At 44.8% G+C, this 26,335-nt stretch overlaps 1 protein-coding gene across 1 annotated transcript; it reads right to left on the bottom strand.

Annotated features, from left to right (window-relative positions):
- Positions 1 to 306: 306 nt before the first annotated feature.
- akt1s1 (AKT1 substrate 1 (proline-rich)) lies at positions 307 to 26,335 on the bottom strand. Its single transcript, XM_043679541.2, has 5 exons — positions 26,171 to 26,335; positions 14,985 to 15,483; positions 4,338 to 4,421; positions 3,160 to 3,314; positions 307 to 1,171 (listed from the first exon to the last, which is right to left on the bottom strand). Exons 1-5 carry the CDS (start codon positions 26,207 to 26,209, stop codon positions 1,028 to 1,030), a joined length of 921 nt encoding a protein of 306 aa, XP_043535476.2. The 5' UTR covers positions 26,210 to 26,335; the 3' UTR covers positions 307 to 1,027.

The following is a 26,335-nucleotide window of genomic DNA, read 5'->3' as shown; positions in this document are numbered from 1 at the left end:
TTAGGGAATGAGGAGTGAGCAGACCAGACCAGACCAGACCATTTGCTATATATCGTATTCGCCCAATTACTTGAATAAACACAGCCAAGTACCTAGAAGTCCTGCAGCATAAAGAATCTTAGCAAATTTGGGCATGCTGAACCGAATTTGCCTTGTAATAAGCAAAAGGTCAACCTCATTCTAAAATGACATCTGATAGTCCCTTTGTCCTGATTTGCAATAAAATTATTGGCTCACGCTTGTTTTTTTAAGAAAACAAGATTAAAGCAAAGCAGAGGGAAGTGACCAAGACACCAGATTCAGACATCTCTTGTGGAAATTATTTAGTTTTGTAAAAAACAAAATCAGTGCCAGCTGAAAACCGAAACGGTGACCACATCACTCACTGAATGCAGGGAAGGGAGCTGCTGTCTTCAAATGGAATTCCATTAGGGTTTTGTTTTGGAGGGGTGGGGAGAAGCAACATGGACGAGGATTGTTGACAATAATCCCAAACAAAACCAATTGTTTTTAAAACAGCATGGATTTGCACCACCTGTCTTGGTGGGACTGGCAAGATCGTATTGGTATCTGCAGTTGAGCGAGAGAGCGAGCGAGCTGTTGAGGGTCTTCTGTTGTGAACCATGCTCTTGTCTGAATATAATGAAAGGGCTCAGTTAGCTGGTTTTTTAAAAAAAAAATCACAAAGCATGCTGGGAGGAGGAGAAAGACACAAGGACAAGTTGGAACATTAAAAGTCGATTCTTGGGCACTCTGCTACACACTTTTGCCAGAAAAATATACTATAAAGTTTCTTGCTTTCTTCATCTTTGAAAAGTTACTGAATCAACTTCTTAGCCAGTCTTTTGTTACACGTAACCTTAATGCTACATGAAGCGGCTGGCCCGTGGCATAGCCCTGGGCCAGTTAACAACTTTCCTTGCGGGAAGGGTTCCTGTAGTGTTGCACTTGGCAGGGTAAGGGGTAGAACGGAGGGAGAAAGGAAGGGGAGGGAAGGGTGGAACATGTGGTGGCATTGAAAAGTGCTTTAGTACTTCCGGTAGGGTTTCTGAAAGTCACCGGTGTTGAGTCGGGGACGGGGGAGGTCACCAAACATCTCAGTGCCGTCTGTCACACTCATGGCCAAGGCCCTCATGCTAGCAGCAATCTTGTCCAAATCTGGTGAAGGCAACTGCAGACAAAAAAAAAAAGTCAGTTAGTGAGTGATACAGCAAGAGACAACTGCAAGACACCAAGCAGCTCAATCAGGGACCTTGAGGATACTCAGCAATCGGAGCCTTGGACCCAGACATGAGAAAAAAGTTAACTCTGCTCTCGCTCCACAAGCCCTCAGAACATCCTCCAGAAATTTTGCCCCAAGTGTTTATTTTTGATTTCCAACATTTTGCTCTTGGCCATGGTGCAGGCCGACTTTCCTTATTCACCACTCATTAGGAAGACTGGAGCAATGGGCAGAGGGAACAAGAACAATGTATAACTATGCAGTGGTTAATTTGGTAAAAATGTCCCCAAGTGCTTCACAGCAGCGTTCTATATTAAAAAACCACACCTGATGGCCCTGAGGAGTATCATACATAAACACACACACACACACTGGAAATCAGGGATGTGCAAGAGTCCAGAATTGGTTTTGCAGGTGGAGGAGGAATATACCAAGTTTCTCCTTTCTTGAAGGATTAGTTCCTATCTAGATGCAATTCTACAGACATCAGAATTGCTCTGGTACCCTGCACAGAATGGCCAAATGCCAGAGTCAAGGTGATAGCTCACTACACGTTAGCAATGGAACCAAGTCAAATCTTGTCTACACTTCTCAGCAGGGCCACTGGATAATCAAGAATATGGGTATTGTTTAATTCCACCTCCCACCCATCCCAGTCACAACCATCCAATCATAGTTTATTGGTGTCTCTACTGTTACACCAGTTGAGGGAAGACAAAAATCAGGTGGAGGATTGTGTGCGGAATCCTGTGGCCTGCAGAAAGTCGCTCTGGAATTTCAGGCCCATCCAATTATTCCTGCTGTAACCTACCCTTTTGGAAAAAAGTCAGAACTACACAGGCCAATGTTAGGTGTGAGGTAGAAGCTGAGCAACAGCAGAGTTGCAATGAAAATCAGAAGCTTTCCCTCAGACAGAAGTACCGTCTCCCAACTAGAACTCAGTGAAATAATTTTCAAAATATAGACATAGAAGATCACTGCAGAAATTGAGATCTTGTTGTTGGAGGAGAGTGAGACCACTGTCTGGTAGAGTGTGTTTCTGTAACTCTATCTCCATATTCAGTGGCTGCCCTGAGGCCTGTACAGTTAGGTGATGTTACAGAGCAGCAGTCAGGGATATTTGCACCAAAAGTAATGGGCCCTGGTACAAACACTATGTTAATTCCATAATGCCAAACCACTTATTGATAGATGGTTATAAATAATGTCTGGGTGCAGTTAGGTACAGATGTGGATCATAAAGAACCACGTTAAAATCTGCAAGGTTATCACTACAGCTTCGATCTTACCCACAGGCAGAGTTCAATTGCACTGGAGTGTTTTTCCAGGAATTGCAGACTTTATCCCAACTGGTTGGGAAAACTACAGCTGAACTTGAACCAACGCCCAACCACCTCCATTTAAAGTCATCACTCAAAAGGGAGATGGGGGTGCAGAGGAGCTCCCCCTCCTCCACTCATGTGAGTGTCACTGGCTAAGCCGATATTCATTGTACAACTCAAACTAGATACAAGGGTTTCACTGGACCACTTCAGTATGCAACTCAAGAGTCAACCACATTGGTGTGGGACTGGAGTCACAGATGTAGAATGGGCAAGGACAGTTGCTTTCCTGGAAGGGTAATGTTCCCAAGTCTGACATTTATGGTCGAGGGTGTGGTGCTGGAAAAGCACAGCAGGTCAGGCAGCATCTGAGGAGCAGGAAAATCGACGTTTCGGGCATAAGCCCTTGACACTTATGGTCACTTGCATTGACACCAACATTTTGTTTTAAAACCAAGAAGTTTATAACAAACCCCATAAATTTCATTTGTGAAACAGAAATCCCATTGTAGTATTTGAATTATAAAAATCTCTGGGTTACCAGTGCAATAATGTAACCAATACGCAACTACACCCCTGAGGAACAGCGTCAATTCTGGAGAGAAGGCATCTTACCCTTTCTTCATTGTCCCCATCAGCGAACTTCTTTGGCTTCAGATCTTTGAATCCCCAGATGGGGACAGACACAGGCAGGGACTTGGCATATTGGTGATGCCTTGCTTGGGGCAACGTTTGAGAACGGGCAGGGAGTTCCTCGCTCAAACTGCCATCTGTTGGGCACAGGCACAAAACAAGCAAAACTGAGCAGCCAAATTTAATTCACACTGAATCGCTCCAGACCTGCGATTCAAAGCACCATTTTGTTAATGCATTAACCCATCTTTTGCATGCAGTCACTAATCCAGCCTCTGGGTGGCTCCAAGCGATAGTCCAAACAATGCACAACACTGCTTGCATAACATCACCAGCAGCTAGTCATAAAATTATAGATTCCATACTTTGTGGGAACAGGCCATTCGGCCCATCATGTCCATAACGACCCGCCAACAAGCATCCCACCCAAACCCACCCTCCTAACCCTGCATTTCCCATGGCTAATCCACCCAGCATGCAGATCTTTCGACTGTGGGAGGAAGCCAGAGCATCCACAGAAAACAGATGCAGACACGGGGAGAATACGCAAACTCCACACAGGCAGTCGCCAGAGGCTGGAATCGAACCTGGGTCCCTGGCACTGTGAAGCAGCAGTGCTAGCCACTGAGCCACTGTGCTGTCCTGACAATCAACCAACATGGACATATTCCACCCAAGTGTTAGATGTTGAAGCCTTTGGCACAATGCACTGCCATCCCTCATTCTGGGACTCTCCTCCCTCCCTGCTGCCCCCCCCCCCACACTATGTTTTTCAAAGTTGGATTAAAAATAAAGTCACAACTCTCCAAAATACAACTCAGATTAAAGCCTGGTAAAGTGGTTGCTATTTCCTGGTGGAGAAATTCATATTCTTCAACTCAATTCCTACAATTGTAAAAATAAGTGACTAGATTTGAAAAGTATGTCAACGAATTACAGCAATTCCATAATTGTGAAAGGCATTACATAAACAAGCCTTGCTCCTTTATGTTCAACCACTCCTCCTCTCCAAGTGAATGAGAAACACAAGAAGCTCATATACAGCCAATGCAAGAAACACCTTCTCATGAATTGTTACTTAGAATAAACTCCAACTTCCTTCCAACTGTGCAGCATCTACCAGGTTCTACAGGACAGCAATCAAACCTCTGTCTACTTACCATCTGTGCTTTCTCCATCAAGGTCAGATTCAAAGAAGGGCTCACAGTCCTGACTGGTTGATTCCTCATCCATTGTGAACATGGCTGGAAGTGAAAGGAGGAAAAAAACAAAAAAAAGTAAACTCCAGCGTAAAGATCATTTTGCTGTTCATCAACATTTGTACCCAACACCAAACTGGGAGTCGAGTGGGGTTAAGGCAAGCAACTAACTAGTGGCAATCAGATTTAGATAGATGCCTGTTGACATGATAGGCTGACCCTAGATTGTAGAGCAGGTATACAACAAAGACATTAATAAACCTTGGGAATGTGATCGCAATTGATGAATACACATTGACAGAGCTAAAATATAAGCTACTTCAGCTTTGGACAGCAAGAATAAGACAGACTATATACAGTTCTTAGAAAGTGAGAATTTAAATACAGAGGACCAGAGGGATCTGAAGTTACATAAACAAATGTCACTTAAGAACCAACCACATCACTAATAAGAGTTGTGACTCAGATCAGTTAAGCCATAAAACAAAACGAACAATGTTTATTTCTAAAGGACAGAACTGAAATGCAAAGCATTAAAGTGTTAACTCTAACTTATTGGCTACTCCTCAAAGATGAGGGCAAGTGTCTTCCAGGAGTCCAGGATAGCAGATGCTGCATATTTGGAATCTATGGAGATAGTTGAAGAGATTGTGGAGGCATTGGTGGTGATCTTTCAGGAATCACTGGAGTCAGGGAGGGTCCCAACGAATTGGAAAATGGCTAATACACAGATTAAAATAGAGGGAGGGAGGCAGAAGACAGGAAACTATAGGTCAGTTAGCCTGACCTCACTCATTGGTAAAATTTTGGATTCCATTATTAAAGAGGAGATTGCGGAATGCTTGGAAGTGCATGGTAAAAATAGGGCTGAGTCAGCACACCTTTGTCAAGGGATCGTCAAGCCTGACATATGGTGGATGTCCTCGTGGAATGGCTGAGTGGTATTGTTAATCTAGAAATCCAGGTCATGTTCTGGGGACTGAGGTTCAAACCCCACATCAAATGTTTAAATTGGGGCGGCATAGTGGCTAGCACTGCTGCCTCAGTGCCAAACACCCAGGTTCAATTCCAGCCTCGGGCAACTGTGTGTGGAGTTTGCACATTCTCCCAGTGTCTGCGTGGGTTTCCTCCGAGTGCTCTGGATTCCTCCCCCAATCCGAAGATGTGCAGGTCCGGTGAATTGGCCATGCTAAATTGCCCATCGTGTTCGGTGCATTAGTCAGAGGGAAGTGGGTCATTTAATTAGATTAGATTACTTACAGTGTGGAAACAGGCCCTTTGGCCCAACAAGTCCACACTGACCCGCCGAAGTGCAACCCACCCATACATTTACCCCTTCACCTAACACTACAGGCAATTTAGCATGGCCAGTTTACCTAACCAGCACATTTCTGGACTGTGGGAGAAAACCGGAGCACCCGGAGGAAACCCACGCAGACACGGGGAGAACGTGCAAACTCCACACAGTCATTCACCGGAGGCGGGGATTGAACCCAGGTCTCTGGCGCTGTGAGGCAGCAGTGCTAACCACTGTGCCACCGTGCCGGTCTGGGTGGGTTACTCTTCGGAGGGTCGGTGTGGACTTGTTGGGCTGAAGAGCCTGTTTCCACAGTATAGTAGTATCTACTCGGCACGGTGGCAGTGGTTAGCACTGCTGCCTCACAGCGCCAGAGACCCGGGTTCAATTCCCACCTCGGGCGACTGTCTGTGTGGAGTTTGCACGTTCTCCCCGTGTCTGCGTGGGTTTCCTCCGGGTGCTCCGGTTTCCTCCCACAGTCCAAAGATGAGCAGGTCAGGTGAATTGGCCATGCTAAATTGTCCGTAGCGTTAGGTAAGGGGTAAATGTAGGGGTATGGGTGGGTTGCGCTTCGGCGGGTCGGTGTGGACTTGTTGGGCCGAAGGGCCTGTTTCCACACTGTAATCTAATCTAATCTAATCTAATATAATCTAATCTAAATCTGTTAGAATTCTGAGGTAACAAGCAAGTTAGACAAAGGAGAGTCAGTGGACATGATCTATTTGGATTTCCAGAAGGCATTTTACAAGGTGCCACACAGCAGGCTGCTAAATAAAAGCCCAATGTGTTAGTGGCAAAGTTCTAGCATAGACAGAGAATTGGCTGAATGGCAGAAGGCAGAGAGAGTGGGGATAACCAAGTCTTTTTCAAGATGGCAGCCAATGACCAGTAGAGTTCTGCATGGGATCAGGTGTCAAGACCACAACTATTCACGTTATACTTTAACAAGCTGAATAAAGGAATTGAGGGTATTGTTGCTAGGTTTGTGGATGACAAAGATAGTTGGAGGGTAAAGTAATGCTGAGGAAATGGGGAGGCTGCAGAAGGATTTGGACAGGCTAGGAGAGTGAGCAAAGAAGTGGCAGATGGAATACAATGTGGCACAGTGTGAGGTTGTACAATTTGTTAGGAAAGATAGAAGCACAGACCACTTTCTAAACAGGGAAAGGCTTTGGAAACCTGAAGCACAAAAGGGATTTAGAAGTCCCAGTTCAGGATTCTCTTCAGGTTAACATGCAGGGCCAATTGGCAATTAGGAGGGCAAATGCAATGTTTGCATTCATTCCAAGAGGACTTGAATGCAAGAGCAGAGATGTACTGCTGAGGCTGTACAAGGGTCTGGTCAGACTTTGATTTGGAATATTGTGAGCAGCCTTGGGCCCCACAACTAACGCTGGTGTTGGAGAGAGACCAAGAGGTGGTTCACAAGAATGATCCTGGGAGTCAATGGCTTGTCACGCGAGGACTCTGGATCTGTACTCGATGGGGTTTAGGAGGAGGAGGGGTCGAATTGAAAATCCCAAAATACTGTGTGGCCTTGATAAAATGGACATGGACCAGATGTTTTCTCTAGTAGGAGAGACTAGACACAGCCTCAGAGTGAAGGGATGACCCTTTCAAGCTGAGGGGAGGAGGAATTTCTTCAGCCAGAGGGTGAGGAATCTGTGGAACTCATCATCAGCGGGCTGGGGAGGCCAAGCCATTGAGTGTGTTTAAGGCAGAGATAGATAGGTCCCCGATTAGTAAGGGAGAAGGCAGGAGAATGGGGTTGAGAAACAGGTCAGCCACAATCAAATGGTAGAGCTGGCCCAAATGGCCTGATTCTGCTCCTAAGTGGGACATTTGCCAACATTTGGGGCATCTGGTCAAATGCTAGGAGTTCAAGCCATGGCTTGTTCTTTGTACCATCCTCAGTAAAACATTCTATAGACCTTTATCAGAAGCATCAAATAAAATTTGACACCGGGCCACTGAAAGAGATATTAGGGACAATGACAAAAAGCTTGGTTGAGGTCTTAAGGAGAGAGGTGGAGCAGTTTAGGGAATGCATTTTAGTCCCATACAAAGGAGTAGGCCACTCAGCCCACAGGCCTGCTTCATCATTCAATAAAAATAATGGCTGATTGAACTTCTCCACATTCTCACCTATCCCAGTAACCTTTGACCCTTTCGCTGACCAAGAGTCTACCTCTGCCTTGACTTTGAGATTGTCTCTGTGGAGGTTGCACCTTCTCCCTACACCTGCGTGGATTTCCTCAGAGTGCTCTGGTTTCCTCCCACAATCCAAAGATGCGCAGATGAGGGTGGATTGGCCATGGGAAATGCAGGGACACAGGGATAGGATAGGTGGGCGAGTCTGGATGGGATGCTCTTCGGAGGGTCAGTGCACAATGGGCTGAATGGCCTGCTTCCAAACTGTAGGGATTTTGGAATTCTATTAATCTGGTGGGCGGCACGGTGGCACAGTGGTTAGCACTGCTGCCTCGCAGCGCCAGAGACCCGGGTTCAATTCCCGACTCAGGCGACTGACTGTGTGGAGTTTGCACGTTCTCCCCGTGTCTGCGTGGGTTTCCTCCGGGTGCTCCGGTTTCCTCCCACAGTCCAAAGATGTGCAGGGTCAGGTGAATTGGCCATACTAAATTGCCCGTAGTGTTAGATAAGGGGTAAATGTAGGGGTATGGGTGGGTTTCGCTTCGGCGGGTCGGTGTGGACTTGTTGGGCCGAAGGGCCTGTTTCCACACTGTAATCTAATCTAATCTGCTCTTCTGGCTTTTGAAAGTGAATTTTGGGACCTATAAAAAGGTACAGTGAAAGTTCAGTGAAGCACAAGTGGTCAGAATTGGGAGTGTAGGGGTAGAGGAGGTGACATAGCCAGGCGATGGAGGGATTGCCAGAACAAAACTTTGATATTGGGACAGTGAAACATGTGAAAATGAGGATACAGGCAGCAGAGCTGTGAACACTGACTGGCAGGAGAGAGTGAAAAGAAAAGTACATGGGAAATGGTTAATCAAGAATCAAAAGTAGCAGGCAGAGTTTTTTTTTAAAAAAGGAATGGGGCACATTTCACAATCACAGGTTATGCAGTGAGTGAGCCAACTGCTTTTATAGTATAAACAAATCTCCACTCATCTGCTATTGAAATCAGCTTGGTTGGTTTTTTTAAAAAAAGTATAAACACAGATAACAGACCAGCAGATAAGCCAGAGAACTAAAGAGTCCCTATTAAGTAAGTTCAGGCTGGAAGCTCATTCATGTTGAACTAACTACAGGCTATTAACTTCTGTCTCGCTGTGCAGATGTAGCTGGATTTTCTGCCCTATCCAACAGCCCTCACATCCCTGATAAATACATAATAGCTCACTTAGAGACTTATTCTTTTGGGTAGCCCAGAGTCACGTATTCACAAACCCCTTCAAAATTATATTAGAATTCCCAAACTGTAGTAGCTGATGTGTTTATTTACTTGTGCATAGTACATTGAGCTGGCTGGCCAGCTCAATTATCTGAATGGAGGAGGAGATTCTAAATCCCATCAATATTGGTCAGCCAGGCCTTCCCAATCGGCCCAATCAAGGATCCCGAACTCAACAAGGAGGGGACATGAAAGGTCCTTAGTCGGTAGGATTAGGGAAAACCCTAAGGCTTTCTATAGGTATGTTAGGAATAAAAGAATGACTAGGGTAGGAATAGGTCCAGTCAAGGATAGTAGTGGGAAGTTGCGTGTGGAGGCGGAAGAGATTGGGGAGACACTGAATGAATACTTTTCTTCAGTATTTACTCAGGAACAGGGTATTGTCGTCGATGTGAATACTGAGTCACAAATAAGTAGAATGGATGGCTTTGAGGTATGTAGAGAAGAGGTGTTGGAAATCCTGGAAAAGGTGAAAATAGATAAGTCCCCTGGGCCTGATGGCATTTATCCTAGGATTCTCTGGGAAGCAAGGGAGGAGATTGCAGAGCCATTGGCCTTGATTTTTATGTCCTCTTTGTCTACTGGAGTAGTGCCAGAAGACTGGAGGATAGCAAATGTGGTTCTCTTGTTCAAAAAGGGGAGTAGGGATAACCCTAGTAACAAAAGCCGGTGAGTCTCACTTCTGTTGTGGGCAAAGTCTTAGAGAGAATTGTAAGGGATAGGATTTATGCACATCTGGATAGGAATAATGTGATCAAGGATAGTCAGCATGGTTTTGTGAAGGGCAGGTCGTGCCTCACAAACCTTATTGAATTCTTTGAAAAGGTGACGAAGGAGGTTGATGAGGGGAAAGCGGTAGATGTGGTATATATGGATTTTAGTAAGGCGTTTGATAAGGTTCCCCATGGTAGGCTACTGCAGAAAATACGGAGATATGGCATGGAGGGTGAGTTGGAGGTTTGGATTAGGAATTGGCTGGATGGAAGAAGACAGAGGGTAGTAGTTGATGGCAAAGTTTCTTCATGGAGTGCCGTCACTAGCGGTGTTCCGCAAGGATCTGTTTTGGGACCATTGCTGTTTGTCATTTTTATAAATGACCTGGAAGAGGGGTTAGAAGGTTGGGTGAGCAAGTTTGCGGATGATACGAAAGTCGGAGGAGTTGTTGACAGTGAGGAAGGATGTGGCAGGTTACAGCAGGACATAGAGAAGCTGCAGAGCTGGGCAGAAAGGTGGCAAATGGAATTCAATGTAGCTAAGTGTGAGGTGATTCACTTTGGGAAGAATAACAAAAAGATGGGGTACTGGGCTAATGGTCGGATACTTGGTAGTGTGGATGAGCAGAGGGATCTTGGTGTCCATGTACACAGATCTCTGAAAGTTGCCACCCAGGTAAATAGTGCAGTGAGGAAGGCATATGGCGTACTGGCTTTTATTGGTAGAGGAATTGAGTTCCGGAGTCCTGAGGTCATGATGCAGTTGTATAAGACTCTGGTGCGGCCGCATCTGGAATATTGTGTGCAGTTTTGGTCGCCATACTATAGGAAGGATGTGGAGGCACTGGAACGGGTGCAGAGGAGGTTTACCAGGATGTTGCCTGGTATGGAAGGAAGATCGTATGAGGAAAGATTGAGACACTTGGGGCTGTTTTCATTAGAGAAAAGAAGGTTTAGGGGTGACTTGATTGAGGTGTACAAGATGATTAGGGGGTTAGATAGGGTTGACAGTGTGAACCTTTTCCCGCGTATGGAGTCGGGTATTACAAGGGGGCATAGCTTTAAATTAAGGGGGGGTAGATATAGGACTGAAGTAGGGGTAGGTTCTTCACTCAGCGAGTCGTAAGTTCATGGAATGCCCTGCCAGTAGCAGTGGTGGACTCTCCCTCTTTATGGGCATTTAAGCGGGCATTGGATAGGTATATGGAGGATAGTGGGTTAGTATAGGTTAGGTGGGCTTGGATCGGCGCAACATCGAGGGCCAAAGGGCCTGTACTGCGCTGTATTCTTCTATGTTCTAAGATCCGCCTGGTCCCAATCACTACACTTCACTACGGCTTGGAGCAACCCTCTCGGAGTTTAACACCTTGCCTGACAATGCAGGGTAGTACCATGGGAGTGCTGCAATGTTGGTCTTACCCTGACATTCTGACCAGTATTTATCCCTCAACCGATGTCTCAGAAATAGATTAGCTGACTGTTCGAGGTTACTGCGTACAAACCGATTGCAGAGTTTCCTCGATTACAATGACTGCACTTAAACAGACAGACAATCAGTCGGCTGCTAACACTTGGAAACATCAGGGAAGTTTTTAGAAGAGACGGTTTAATGCACATTATTTCTTGAATCAAAACTGGAAAGGGTACAGTAACATGACAGGGCTAAATATTCAGTCTCACTCCAGGCAACAGCAACTGCATTTGGTTTGCAGTGATGATCACTTCAGATCTCAAAGGCCTTTAGCTGTGTGCAAACATCTATTGGGGGAGGGGGTTCCCTCCCCCTTCCCCTCCCCCCAAAGTGTGGTCATGAGCTCCCATGGACACGGAGGGAATGAGTACAGCTGCTCTCCTGGTCTAACCAACACTCCCACAGCCTCACCCACCACTCACTCGGGGAGAAAGGAGGGGAAAATTAACATTTGGAAAACATGCATTGTATGCCATGAGTAGCAAACATTAACTGGGGAAAGGCGCAAGATTAAGCGGGAGGCGACCGAAAAGATATTGTTCGTGTGGGAGCTAGCTTCTCGGACTTAATGCAAGAGGGAGTTGGCAGTGGAGGGGGGGGGGGGGGGGGGGGTCATGTTTATCCAGACCAAGTGTAAATCTGACCCTGTCGTGCCAGTTTAGTGGAATGCAAGCTGAGGCAGCCTTTCCCAGATTAGCAGCTCTGCACGGACTTGTGAAAGATGATCCAGGATAATGTGACTTCCATCATATCAGGTACCAGGGATACCCAATTCACTTTGAAGGGATTCAGGCAGTTTATTCTTCAAGATTAATTACAAAGTGGACATCCTGGCTCAGTGCACCCAGTTACAGTGCTGTCAGTGGAGGTCTGAAGTGCGTGGGGGCACATTTATGCAGTGCAACACCATTTCCCTGTTTGGGGGATTATTTTCTAAACTGCTTTCAGTCTCAGTTCAAGCAGATTTAATGCAGGGAGATCCTGGGCCTACCCATAGTAACTGGAGCTACAATTAAAAAAAGTAAAACAATAAAAACAAACAAAAAAATCAAGATAGATTTTAGATTACTTACAGTGTGGAAACAGGCCCTTCAGCCCAACAAGTCCACACCGACCCGCCGAAGCGTAACCCACCCATACCCCTACATTTACCCCTTACCTAACACTACGGGCAATTTAGCATGGCCAATTCACCTGACCTGCACTGTGGGAGGAAACCGGAGCACCCGGAGGAAACCCACACAGACACGGGGAGAACGTGCAAACTCCACACAGTCAGTCGCCTGAGGCGGGAATTGAACCCGGGTCTCTGGCGCTGCGAGGCAGCAGTGCTAACCACTGTACCACCGTGCCGCCCACAAGATGTTTAACCTCAAGATCAAAATAGAAGAGGATTCGAGGAAAGAACAGGGAAGTGGGAGCAACAGGAATGTACTTTGAAGGTGCTGATGCAGACATGGGCCAAATGACCTCTCACTCTCTCCTACAATTTTTTTAAATCATTCTGTGCCTTCAAAGTCAGTGAATAGTTTCCCCAGCACGCGCTCAAATGTGGAAAACAGCAAAGAAACAAAATGCAACACCAGATCCTCAGGTTAAAACAAAGTCAATACCATTCAAGATGGACAGTTATCAGGAAAGACCCGACACAGACCTCATCACAATTTCCAATTTTTCTTTGAATAGATAATAAGGTTTGCACCTCTCCCATAGAGTTAATTTCATGCAACTTTTGTGCAAAATATTTCTGCCCAAACTTAGTCCTTTCTTTTTAAAAAAAAACAAACCATTGACACTAGTTTAGCAATCTAGAGACCAAGACGAATGCTATGGTGTTCAAATCCAGGTCGGGAAGCAGGTGGAACTTGAATTCAATGAAAATAATCTGGAATTAAAAGCTGGACCTGGAGAACCCACTAGTGGAAATCTGCCATCCTATCCCAGTTTGGCCTGTACATGACTCCAGAACCACAGCAACGTGTTGGTCTCTCACCCAGCCCCAGAGATGGTGCAGAAAGCTGCACAGCTGCATCAAGCCATTAAAAAGCACTGTTTATGTACCTTAACACTCCAGTGGCTCAAGGAGACAGCTCACCACCTCCCTGAAGGGCAATCAGGAATGGATAACAAATGCTGGCCCAGTCTGCATTACATGAACAATTTTGTTTTAAATTCCATGGGGTTTGATCCTATTGTCGTGATTTTATCTTAAGATCAAGGCTCACTTCTTCAATCCTTCAATTCTGTCTGTCCGGGAACCATTTGCAATTAATTTACTATATATGAATGACTCAAGAGGAAAGCGAATATACAACAGCCAGGGGGGAGGAGGACAAAAATAGGAAGGCAAGTGCTAAGGAAGACACTGTCTGCAAAGGGATATAGACAGGTTAAGCAAACGGGCAAAAATAGAGGAGATGGGTATTAATTAAATGAGGAACAACTGCAGAAAATCAACAGAAGAGATTTTGTCTACGAAGTCACAAAGAGCTAGCATCCGAGTTTAGCAGGTAGTAGGGAAGGCAAACGGAATGTCGGTCTTTATTTCAAAGGGGAAAATGAGTATAAAAGTAAGGAGATTTTGCTAAAACTATACAAGGCACTGGTCAGACTGCAGATGGATTACTGGGAACAGTTTTGGGTCTAATACCTATGAAAAGATATTTTAAGCATTGGAGCAGTCCAGAGAAGGTTCACTCAGCTGTTACCATGTATGCAAAGACTGTCTTAGGAGGAGGGGTGGAGTGGAATGGGTCTATACTTGTTGGAATATAGAAGCAGGAGGGTAATCTCATCTGAAACATACAAGATTCTTCTGCACTTCAGCAGAAAAGTTGTTTCACCTTGTAGGGGTGTGTAGAATCAGAATAAAATCTCCGAATAAGGGGTTGCCCATTTAAGACAGTTTGAGGAATTTCTTCAGATGTTAACGAATCTGCAGAATTCTTTATTGAGAGAGCTGTTGAGACTGGGCCGTTAACTATATTCAAGGCTGAGAGGGGCAGTTTAAAATCAGTAATGTTTCGAGTGTTATAGGGAAAAGGCAGGAGAGTGAAGTCAAGGATTATCAAATCAGTCATGGTCTCATTGAATGGCAAAACAGACTTGATGGGCTGAATGGCCTACTTCTGCTGCTACATGTTATGGTCTTATATAGGTCAGGTCATACTGGTCTATTTGCCATCTCGGAACCCAGATTGGGAGTTCAACAGTCCTTTGGACTGAGGAGGACCCAGAAACTCAGTTTGACAGAGGCACAATTACTTTAGGAGAAAAGATAACCAAAGCTTTGTCAAATCAACTTTAAAAAAGTGAGATGTGTAAAAGGTTCTTGGAAGGTGCGAGGTTTAAGGTCTTTGATCTCTTTTCCCCCATGAAACCTCCTCCAGCCACATAACCTTCATCTCCTAAATCGGGAGATTTTGGTACATCCCAATTGTTGGATCTGTCCATTTTTTTTAAATAAAGAAAGGTGATCACTTGCTGGACCAGCATTAATTGGTTATCCATAATTACCTAAGAAAAACCACCTAGACCCATCTGATGTAGAAACTGAAGACGATGATTTTAAGAGCATTATATTCTGCATTCTATTCTATTGTGCTGCTATACTGAAGTCATGATTTATCTGGTTAGCAGAGAAAACACTACTTTCCGCTGTATCTCAGTATGTGTGACAATAATAAATCAACTCTTTCTCCTTTTCTTTTACCTGAAGTATCATTTAAGCTACATCTGTCCGCTTCTCTCTCTGATACAGAGGCCGTCCTCTCCTCTGTTTCTGCCGTCTCAGGGCCACGCTCGGTCATTGGTCCTGGATTGGCCAGACCCTGATCATCAGTTGTCAAGTCACCCTCACCATAAATGGACGGGTAGCTCTTGGAGAAGGCCTCAGAAGCATGCTCGTCCTGCCCGGAGGCTTTCTTGCTGTTGGGCACTGGGATCACACTGTTGGTGTAAGCGGAGGTCTTGTGGAAAACTGCAATGTCGTCCAAGTACTGCTTTGTGGCTTCTGAGAGGGCCCCTGTCCCGTGGACTGCATAGGCAAGGTTGGACTGCAGCTTCGGCCGGTATGCCGTGAGAAGGACCACATCGTTGCCCGTCTGTTTGCGGTACTTCTCCACGGCACAGATGAGAGAATCCCAGCTCTCCCGGTGGTTGTCAACCATATCAGTCATCATCGTTCCAGACGTGTAGCTGCCTGTGGAGGGCTGGGATGGTGGGAGAAAGATTGGAAAACAAAAACAAGAATCAAAAATGGGCACAAAAATCACTAGAACCATGGACTAGTTACAGAATAGGAGGAGACCATTCAGCTTTTTGGGGCAGTTCTCAAACAAGTATCTGTATGGTTGTAGGTTTGCTCGCTGAGCTGGAAGGTACATTTTCAGATATTTTGTCACTATACTGGGCAAGATCAGTGAGCTTCCGAATGAAACTTCACAGGAGGCTCACCAATGTTACTAGTATGGAGACGAAACATCTGAAATTGAACCTTCCAGCTCAGCTAACAAACCTACATCCAGAGCTAAGAGTCTTCTCAAAACTCGCTAAATACCTGTATTCTAGAGGGCTATAGAAGCTCTAATGGAGCATACTCAAGACAGAAATTGAGACATTTCTAGATACTAGTGACACCAAGACAGGGCTATAAAACAACTGTTCTTAAACAACACCACCTTTCAAGAAATAAAAAATCACTTCAAGACATCTGTAAGGAAGAAGCTGCCAGAGGAAGTTAGAGTGATTAGTACAATTCAAAGTTTGGGAGAAGATTTGTAGCTCGGGTGCTCATTGTTGTGGTTCTGTTTGCTGAGCTGGGAATTTGTGTTGCAGACGTTTCGTCCCCTGTCTAGGTGACATCCTCAGTGCTTGGGAGCCTCCCGTGAAGCGCTTCTGCGATCTTTCCTCCGGCATTTGTAGTGGTTTGTATCTGCCGCTTCCGGTTGTCAGTTCCAGCTGTCCGTTGCAGTGGTCGGTATATTGGGTCCAGGTTGATGTGCTTATTGATTGAATCTGTGGATGAATGCCATGCCTCTAGGAATTACCTGGCTGTTCTCTGTTTGGCTTGTCCTATAATAGTAGTGTTGTCCCAGTCAAACTCATGTTGCTTGTCATCGGAGTGTGTGGCTACTAAGGATAGCTGGTCATGTCAAAACCTTAGCCAGAGAAACAATAGCCAACCTGCTCGACATACAGAACAGACAACAGGACGTTGATCCCATTAACAAAGACGGCATACTCAAACTACTGGACCTGTGCCTCACAACACACTTCACATTCAACAACCAAATATATGAACAAATCAATGGCACACCCATGGGCTCACCCATCTCTGGACTCATTGCAGAAGCGGTAATGCAAAGGTTAGAACAAACAGTCTTACCGCAAATTCAACCCAAACTCTGGGTCAGATATGTAGATGATACCTTTGTAATCATTAAAAACACAGAAATAGAGAACACACACCGGATCATCAACGCCACACTCACAGGAATCCGATTCACTAGAGAGGAAGAAAAGGACAACCAACTCCCATTCCTAGATGTGATGGTACAGAGAACACTGAACGGAGAATTCACCAGGAAAGCCACACACACACAGACCAAGTCCTAAACTATGAAAGCAACCACCTCAACACACACAAAAGTAGTTGCATCAAGACACTGTTCAAAAGGGCCACAACACACTGCAGTACACCAGAACTGCAAAAAGAGGAAGAACAACACCTATACAATGCATTCGCCAAAAACGGATACCCCCGCAATTTCATCAACAGATGCCTAAGGGAAAGACAACAGAATGAGGACATGCCACAACCCAAAGGACTAGCCACACTACCATACATTAAAAACATTTCTGAAGTGACAGCCAGACTACTGCGACCACTAGGACTCATAACAGCACACAAACCAACAGCCACTCTCAGACAACAACTCACCAGGACAAAAGACCCGATACCCAGCATGAGCAAAACCAATGTAGTGTACAAAATCCCATGCAAGGACTGCACAAAACACTACATAGGACAAACAGGAAGACAGCTAACGATCCGCATCCATGATCACCAACTAGCCACGAAACGACACGACCAGCTATCCTTAGTAGCCACACACTCATGACAAGCAACATGAGTTTGACTGGGACAACACTACTATTATAGGACAAGCCAACAGAGAACAGCCAGGGAATTCCTACAGGGATGGCGCTCATCCAGATTCAATCAATAAGCACATCGACCTGGATCCAATATACCGGCCACTGCAGCGGACAGCTGGAACTGACAACCGGAAGCGGCAGATACAAATCACTATAAATGCAGGAGGAAACATCACAGAAGCGCTTCACAGGAGGCTCCCAAGCACTGAGGATGTCACCTAGACAGGGGACGAAACTTCTGCAACACAAATTCCCAGCTCAGCGAACAGAACCACAACAATGATTAGTACTATGACAACATTTCAAAGGCATCTGGATGGGTATATGAATAGGAAGAGTTGTGAGGGATATCAGCCACATGCTGGCAAATGGAACTAGATTAATTTAGGATATCTGGTTGGCAAGGATAAGTTGGGCTTAAGGCTCTGTTTCCATGCTTTACAACGCCATGATTATGATTCTACACTAAGTAGATGTCAGGCCAACGTGTCTGGTTAGACCCCAACATTGAGGTGTACACTCCAGATTCAAGGCACCAGGAGTCAAGGCTTTAGATAGGACGCAAAAAGCTTTGCAATGAAGACCTTCAACTAAGAATCAATCTAACCATGCGAGAGTGAAATTTGATAAGAGAAACCTTCAGTAAATAAGAAAAGTGGCTTCCAGTGGAGAGTCAGTAACTAAGGGGACACCAATTTAACTCCCTAGCCCCCAGCACCACCCCAAACACTGAGCCAGACTCCGGTTTTTTATTTAACAGAACACTTTCATTGGAGTCTTTTGCTCTATACAATATGTACAAATTTAGAGTTTGTCCAAACTAGGTTAGTTTTGGGTTAACATTCAATTAGCTATGAAGAGAGGTTGAGTAGGTTAGGTTTATTTTTAGAATAAAAGACGGAGGGTGGATTATTATGGAGATTTACAAAACCATGAAGGGTATAGACAGGGTGGATCGAGACAAGCTTTTTCCCAGGGTGAAGGATTCAATATGAGAGGTCACGCTTTCAAAGCGACAGGTGGAATGTTTAAGGGGGACACACGCAGCAAGCACTTCACACAGAGGGTGGTGGGCGTTTGGAATGCGTTGCCAGCAGAGGTGGTAGAGGCAGGCATGGGAGATTCATTTAAGATGCATCTGGACAGATGCATGAGTAGGTGGGGAGCAGAAGGATACAAATGCTTAGGAATTGACCAACAGGTGTAGACAGTACATTTGGATTGGCTCAGGCTTGGAGGGCTGAAGGGCCTGTTCCTGGGCTGTAAGTTTTCTTTGTTCTATACAACAGATACAAATTCAGAATTCATCCAAACTAGGTTAATTTTGGGTTAACGTTGCACCAGTTACTTGCAGCAGTTTTATTAACAGAGTGGTATGGAGTTAAATCGTTCCTGTGTCAACAATTCTGTTTAAAAAAAGTCACTTTTGGCAAGTGGAACTTGTATAAGTGACCTTTTGTTCAGGAATCCTACAGGATCCAGTCAGACAGTGGGTCAGGTTTCAGCAAGCCAGGAGGAGAAAAACCCAGATGTTGCAATTTAAAGACTATGGGAGATTTGGGAGCTCCTTTTGTCTTTTCCTGATTTTTACTACAGATAAACAACCTCCAATTTAGCAAACTGGAAAAGTGAAAGAAACAGGATTACTCATGTCTACGGCAGCTTAAAAGAAACATTAACTGCAGTCAGTCACTGTTAAAAGGCAGGAATGATCCTATGACAATGTAATAATTAATTTAAATTAAAAAAAGTTGATGTAGATTAGGGAATAGTTGTATATTGAACATGGAGGAGAATACTCCTGCTCTTCCCCAAATTATAAGCAGGATCTTTGGTACATTTTGTGCTCTCAAGTCTCTAGATTGGAATCTGAAGCAGTCTGACCCACGGGCAGAGTGATCTCCATAGGATCATGACTGACACACGCTCTCACGCTGAGCCCCATCATCCCGACAACACCCATCTTTTGAGGAGAACAAAAACTAGGTAATGGGCACAAGTCACTTCAAGGCTTGGAATGATTAGGCTACCGTCACCACCACCACCACAACTTATTTTTGTATATCATCTTAAATACAGGTTGCTCTTCGCCTCCAGTGTAAAGATCTGTCAGTGACTGATGTCATAGACTGGCACATTCCCAGAGCCAGGACCACGTGCTTTGGAACAGCCTGAAGTTTGGAGCAGCAGCCACAAAAGGGCAGAGGGAAGGAAAGCCACTTTCCGGGACCCTTCGCCATAGTAAAGGATAGGCTGCAATCCCGTGGAAAACATTTTAGATTGCATGCTTGACATGGAATGAATATTTTGAATAAGTTGTAGTTGTAAGAGCAAGCAGTTCAGGGTGCCACATACCGCACTGAAGAAAATGTAGCCAGTTTGCTCTTACAACTGGACTTAAGGTTTCCAAGGTTAAAAAGCTTTCTAACATTCACTCACTCAGCACGCACAGACATGAACAAAACCACCTCAAGATTTCAGACAACTGCCAACACACAGTGACACCCCAGAAAAACAAACAAGCATTCATACTGCAGATGATGTTTAAAAGAAAAAAAGTGGTTAGGCTGCCTTTCAGGGTTAATACAAATCAACAATTTAAAATGCTCAAAGTATCAACCCTGCTGTTTACAGCATCTCTCCTCCAAATTAGATTTAAGCTAATTTGCATTTATACAGCATTATTAACAAAGTGGAACATGCCAAGGGTCTTTAGAGAAAGATCAGGCATAACGTGGACAGAAAGTCACAAAGGGAACATTAGGACAGCTGACCAAAGACTCACCCAAATTTTTACCACAGATACATGTGCGCAAGCAACTGAAGGCATGGCCATCATTGGCGAGTCAAAGGAAGTGGGGGTTGCACAAGATGGGCTGGCCGTTGCAGAGGTAGGGAGTGGTGAGGACAAAGGAATTAAGATAAGCACAAACTGCAGGCACAGTTCAATTACAAGCTACATTCTAACAAACACACATCTGAACAAAAAAAAAGTGTTTGTTGCATACCCCTGAATCAAGAGAAGATTTCCTGAGATATTGGGATATGGCGGTTAATTTTGCCACAACGGTGAGGCAAGGGAAGTGGTTAACTGTGTGGTAAACTCAGAAATAAGTTCACCACATTCTCCACATGCATCAAATATTGCTCTGATAATTGCAAACTTGCCAGGAGGCAGAAGGCAGTGCGTTCAGGTCCCTACCCCAGGAGTAGAGCGCAGAAATCCAGGGTTGATGTTCCACAATGAGTGCTGCACTCTCAGAAACATTTATCAGAGATGGCCAGAGTCGTACAGCATTAAAAAGCGACCCACCATGTCTATGCCAACCAACAAATACCAATCTACACTAATCCTATTTACCAGCAATTAGTCCACAGCTTATGATGCCCTTGCATTTTAAGTGCTCATCCAGATACTTCAATGTTGTGAGTATTTATCTCCACCACCCTCTCAAGCAGCACAGTCCATATTTTTTCCCTGCCATGGACGATTTTTTTTTTCTGATCTCCTCTAAACCATTCACTCCTCCCCTTCAACTTATGCCCTCCAGGCTTACACACACCTGCCTTCGGGAAAAGATTTATGATCCATCTGTCTATATCTCTCAACTTGGTATACCCCTCCAGCCTCCTCTACTCTAGAGGAAACAAACTCAGCCTATCCAGCCTTATCCAATATTGGAGATTTTCCAGCCCAAGCAACATCCTGGTGAATCTGCTTCACACCCTCTCCAGTGCAATCATGTCCTCTGATAATGTGGCACCCAGGCCTGCTCACAGTATTCCATGTGTGGCCTAACCAATGTTTTGTAAAGTTTAACAAGACTTTGTTGTTCCTATACTCTACACCCTGTTTAATGAAGGGAAGCATCAGAAATGCCTTCTTCACCACAGTCTACCTGTGCTGACACCTTCGGGGATTTATAGATTTGTATACTAAGGTCCTTTTGTTCCCCAGTACTCCCTGGGGACCTACCATTCATTGTGTACATTTTCCTTTATTAGACCTTTCAAGATGCAGCACCTCACACTTATTGGGGTTAAATTCCATCTGCTCTTCCCAATTCACCAGCTGATCAATATCAGACTGTAGCCAGAGACCATCTTCCTCAATATGAACATCATCCATTGCATGTCAACTGCAAATTCACTAATTATACCTTGCACGTTCACATCAAATGTACAGTTGTATCTTTAATTAGGTGAAACCTGAAACCATTCCTGAAGAAGGGCCTGTGCCCGAAACGTCGAATCTCCTGTTCCCTGGATGCTGCCTGACCTGCTGTGCTGTTCCAGCAATAAAGTTTCAACTTTGATCTCCAGCATCTGCAGACCTCACTTTCTCCTCGAAACCTGAAACCAAATCCCAACTCCACTCCTGAAAGAGCCTATCCCCATTTTTTCCAAAGAGGAATTACTACTTCCACCCCCTACCCCCAGCCATATTTATTGGGGAATCCGCAGTCATTACAGGCGCCACATTAATGCACGTTTCTTTAACCAATACCTGTACCCTGATCCACTCCTGGTGGGATCACCAATTTTTTGTCAAGTCTACATTAGCCACAATCTTTCTGCCCACAGCACCCCACAAAGATTTTTTTTCCCAAAATTATCAAGCCATCTCTGCTCAGTCCCAAATTAACAGCATAAGACAAAGGAGCAGAAATTTGGCCATTCAGCCCATCAAGCCTACTCTGCCATATAATCATGGCTGATCAGTTTTTTTCCCAATCACATTCTCCCAGTTTCACTCTATAACTTTTGATACCTTCGATGACCAAAGGAACCATGTTTTAAATACACTCAATGACCTGGCCTCCACAGCCTTCCAGGGCAATGAGTTCCACAGATTCACAACTCTCTGGTTGAAGAAGTTTCTCCTCCTCTCCGTTCTAAAGGGCTTTCCCTTTAAGTTTGTGCTTAGATTGCTACATAGAATCTCTACAGCGTGGAAACAGGCCCTTAGGCCCAACAAGTCCATACCAACTCTCTGAAGAGTAATCCATACAGACTCATTCCTTACTCTATATTTACCCCTGACCAATGCACCTAACCTACACATCCCTGAACACTGGGCAATTTCCCATGGGCAATTCACCCAACCTGCACATCTTTGGACTATGGGAGGAAACCGGAACACTCTGAGGAAACCTAGGCAGACACAGGGAGAGTGTGCAAACCCCACACAGACAGTCGCCAGACACTGGAACTGAACCTGGTTCCCTGTTATTGTGAGGCAACAGTGCTAACCACTGAGCCACCATGCCACCCATGGTGGGTCGTAGTCTCTCCTGCCAATGGAAACATCTTCCCAATGTCCACTCTGTCCAGGTATTCTGACTGTGGCTCAGCATCTTGTTTGCTTCATCCTCTATCCTGTAAACGTGAGGCTATTAGTGGAAGAGAAGTGTGATGGAACACTCCCCACTTGCCTGGATGAGTGCAGCTCCGACACTCAAGCAGCTTAATGCCACTAGTACAAAGTAGCTCCACTTGATTGGCACCCCATCTACCACCTTCAACATCCACTCACCCCATCACTGATGCACAGTGGCAGCAGTGTATACCATGTACAAAGTTCACTGCAATAACTCACCTAAACTCTTTAGGCAGTACCTTCCAAACCCACGACTTCTGCCACCTAGAAAAACAAGGGCAGCAGCTACAGGAAAACACTGCTTACCTCCAAGTTCCCCTTCAAGCCACAGTCCATCCAGACTTGGAACTAAAACACTGTCCCTTCACTGCTGCAGAGTTAAAATCCTGGAATTTTCTAACAGCACTGATAATATTCCTAAACCCCCAAGACCTGCAATAGAGCAAAGCAGCAGCTCACCACCAACTAAGGGGGCAATTAGAGATGACAATAAATGCTGACCTAGCCAATATGCTCAGTCTCTGAACAAATTAAAGGTTACATTGCCTCCTCCAGTATGCACCATCATTTAGTACGCTTGATTTTAACATCAACTCCATTCTCCTGCCCTACTTCTATATCCTTTAAAATTTGCAAAATATTCCAAATCATGTGCGAATGACTGAGCAGCTATAGAATCCTTTGATTGACAGTTCTGTCGTTGAGTACCCCGCACCCCCTTCACTGAAGGTTGAATTAAGAATGACAGCATTTTCACATGCACTCAATCTTTTCACACAGGAACAAGTCATTCAGCTCAAACAGTCTATACCAATGCTCATGTCGCAGAAGCCTCTTCCAGCCCTACGTTCAGTATTCCATCAGCATCACCAGTGCACAGACAGCAACCAAAATAGATGCTCAAGTGCATTCCAAAACCAACAGGCAAAACAGATTTGTCTCAGTCTCTGGATCATTTTGAGAGATTTTTTTTTAAAAAAAAAAACACAGAGTGCTTACTCAACCTTCTGTCACTACAAGCACTTTTTGTTCAGAATCTTGAATTGCTTTGACAATCTGCAAAAATATTCCCTTAATCTGTTCTTGAAAGTGAACAACTCCAATTTAATTATGGGGAATTTTTAAATAAATAAATAAATCTTTCAGCTCTAGTGCCAGTTTAATATCTTCATTCCCTCCTCTGCTTTCTCTTTCCAAAGTCCAGGTGTCTAAAACTGACCACAATATTCCAACTGGGGTCAAACCAACAATTTGTAGAAGCTAAGATAACTCTGCCTTTAGCAGGTCCCAGGTATTACACTATCCACATGTTACCTTTATAATGGTGTAAAAACAATGACTGCAGATGCTGGAAACCAGATAACCTTTATAATGGTACAGAGCAAGATCATCTCTTCAAAATGGCATTTTTGCACCACATTGTCCTTTCGATCTAACTATTATAAATCCCTCTTCACAAGACCATTTGCAAAATAAAACAGCAGCATCCTTTGTTTGGCAAGGGTTGGAAGAAGCGAGGAAGTCGAAACGACTATTCTGAAAGCAATGACATCGTTTGCAGACTCAAAGACGTCAATATATTTAGTACAAATCCACAATTCAGAAATAATTATTAGGTGAGAGCTTTAATGTGAAACTTCATCTACATAACCAAGCCGAGACATAACATGCTTCCAAATATTATATGGAACAAAGCTGCTAAAGATCATGCCAATCTTGGCTCTGTGGGTGGCCGTGGTTGTGGGTTCAAATCCCAAAATTCCAGACTGGAGCTCACAGCTTTAGTTAATACTCCCTGTGCAATTGAGAGACTGGCTGCACTGATGATGATGATCATTGCTATCCAGGAAGATATTAAACAAAGACCCCTAGCTATCCTCTGATAGAGAACCTTCATCAGTCAAAATAAAAGGGGCAAGAGGTCTCTCTAGTCTCCTGGTCATTAATCATCGCTCAATTACCATCCTTAAGACAGCTTATCTGGCTATTCATACATTGCTGATTCTGGGAGCTTGCTGTGCACAAATTGGCTGTCCTAGTTTGCACATTAGGACAGTGAAACTTCATGGGTGGCTCAGTTAGGATGATGCTCTGAAAGGCACTACAGAAGTGTACATTTTTGTTTGACTTCCAGAAATTTATACGAGATACCAGATGAACCTCCCACCACACAATAGGGCAATAGCACCTTTTACATTCTCACAAGCAAACAGACATGGCTTCAGATTAACAATTTACACAAAAGACAAGATTGTACCTCTGTTAATAAGCTTAAGGCTACACTGACATGTCAGCAGAGATCTTGCGTTCAATTCAGTGTGCTCTAATAGCTTCTAATTCACATGTGGAAGAGGAGAAATACTTGGATTAATACACCAGCTTTCATAGTCTCCAAAAGCACTTTATAAGTAGATGCTGTTGAAGTGTAACCTGCGCTGTAACACAGGGGAAACCACAGTTAACTTAAAAGCAGTAAGTTCCGATACATGTAAATGATCGGATAACCAATCTATTGAGTGGGTTTGATTGAGGGATGAACACTGGGTCGGACACCAGTGATCTTGAGCATCTTCAGCATATTGCCATGGGAGCCATCACTACTACTTGAAAGGACAGACAGGGCTTTAGTTTAATATTCCACCCAAAAGACCACACCTCAACCTGCAGCACCCCAGAGTGCAACCTTGCTGAGGAAAGGCTTGTAAAAAACTCCCTTTAAAAAAAAAACAACAGCTCATGCAGCAGAATAAATCTTCCACTCAAGTCAGATAAAGCAAAATGAACAGGCACAAAGACAAGACCAGTGTAATGCCAACTCGGAACACAGAGGGCTGGTTAAGGATAGTGCCCCTTGTAACACACAGCAACCACCTTCTCCAAGACCAGAACAGGGTCAGGCAGATCAGTACAAACCCATCTCCATGACCAGAGCAGGGTCAGGCAGATCAGTACAAACCCATCTCCATGAGAAGAGCAGGGTCAGGCAGATCAGTACAAACCCATCTCCATGAGAAGAGCAGGGTCAGGTAGATCACTACAAACCCATCTCCATGAGAAGAGCAGGGTCAGGCAGATCAGTACAAACCCATCTCCATGACCAGAGCAGGGTTGGGTCAGGCAGGTTAATAACAACAACCTCAGGTGCAGAAACAAAGCAATGGGAGAAGCTTGGAGAGACAGCCCCTCAATGAAGAGGAGGGAGAGGGTCCTGAGGGAGCTAACACAGAAGGTGCAAGCAAAAACAAGAGGCGGGGATGAGAAGATGCAATTAAAGAGGGCAAATATGGGGCAGGAGAAGGGGCATTAACTGACAGGAGGCCAGCTGAGAGAACCCCCGCACAGTCACACACACTCCTTACCTGTGTCTCCCTCCAACCTTCCCAGAGCCAGAGCCGCATGCGCACTTTGTCGCCTTCTTATGTCATCACGTCACCCTCCTCTCCGTCAGACGCTAACGCGTTTAGAAAACCATACTCTTGCATTTTAGCTCATTCCCCGCGTAGAATATAGCTTCAAACAGCAAG

This window comes from Chiloscyllium plagiosum, unplaced genomic scaffold (assembly GCF_037043375.1).
Source record: "Chiloscyllium plagiosum isolate Xiang-an unplaced genomic scaffold, Cpla_swu_hap1 HiC_scaffold_33, whole genome shotgun sequence".
In the NCBI taxonomy this organism is placed as follows: domain Eukaryota; kingdom Metazoa; phylum Chordata; class Chondrichthyes; order Orectolobiformes; family Hemiscylliidae; genus Chiloscyllium; species Chiloscyllium plagiosum.
Note: the sequence above shows the minus strand (reverse complement) of the source record. Positions and strands in the feature narration are given on the sequence as shown.

What these genes read in the sequence shown, in the direction of transcription:
- akt1s1 (XM_043679541.2), bottom strand. Translation starts at nt 26,209, where the DNA reads ATGCGGCTCTGGCTCTGGGAAGGTTGGAGGGAGACACAG. An exon ending in AAGGTTGGAGGGAGACACAG is followed by an intron (nt 15,484 to 26,170) that starts GTAAGGAGTGTG and finishes CCACCATCCCAG; the next exon opens with CCCTCCACAGGCAGCTACAC. An exon ending in TAGCTTAAATGATACTTCAG is followed by an intron (nt 4,422 to 14,984) that starts GTAAAAGAAAAG and finishes TTTCACTTCCAG; the next exon opens with CCATGTTCACAATGGATGAG.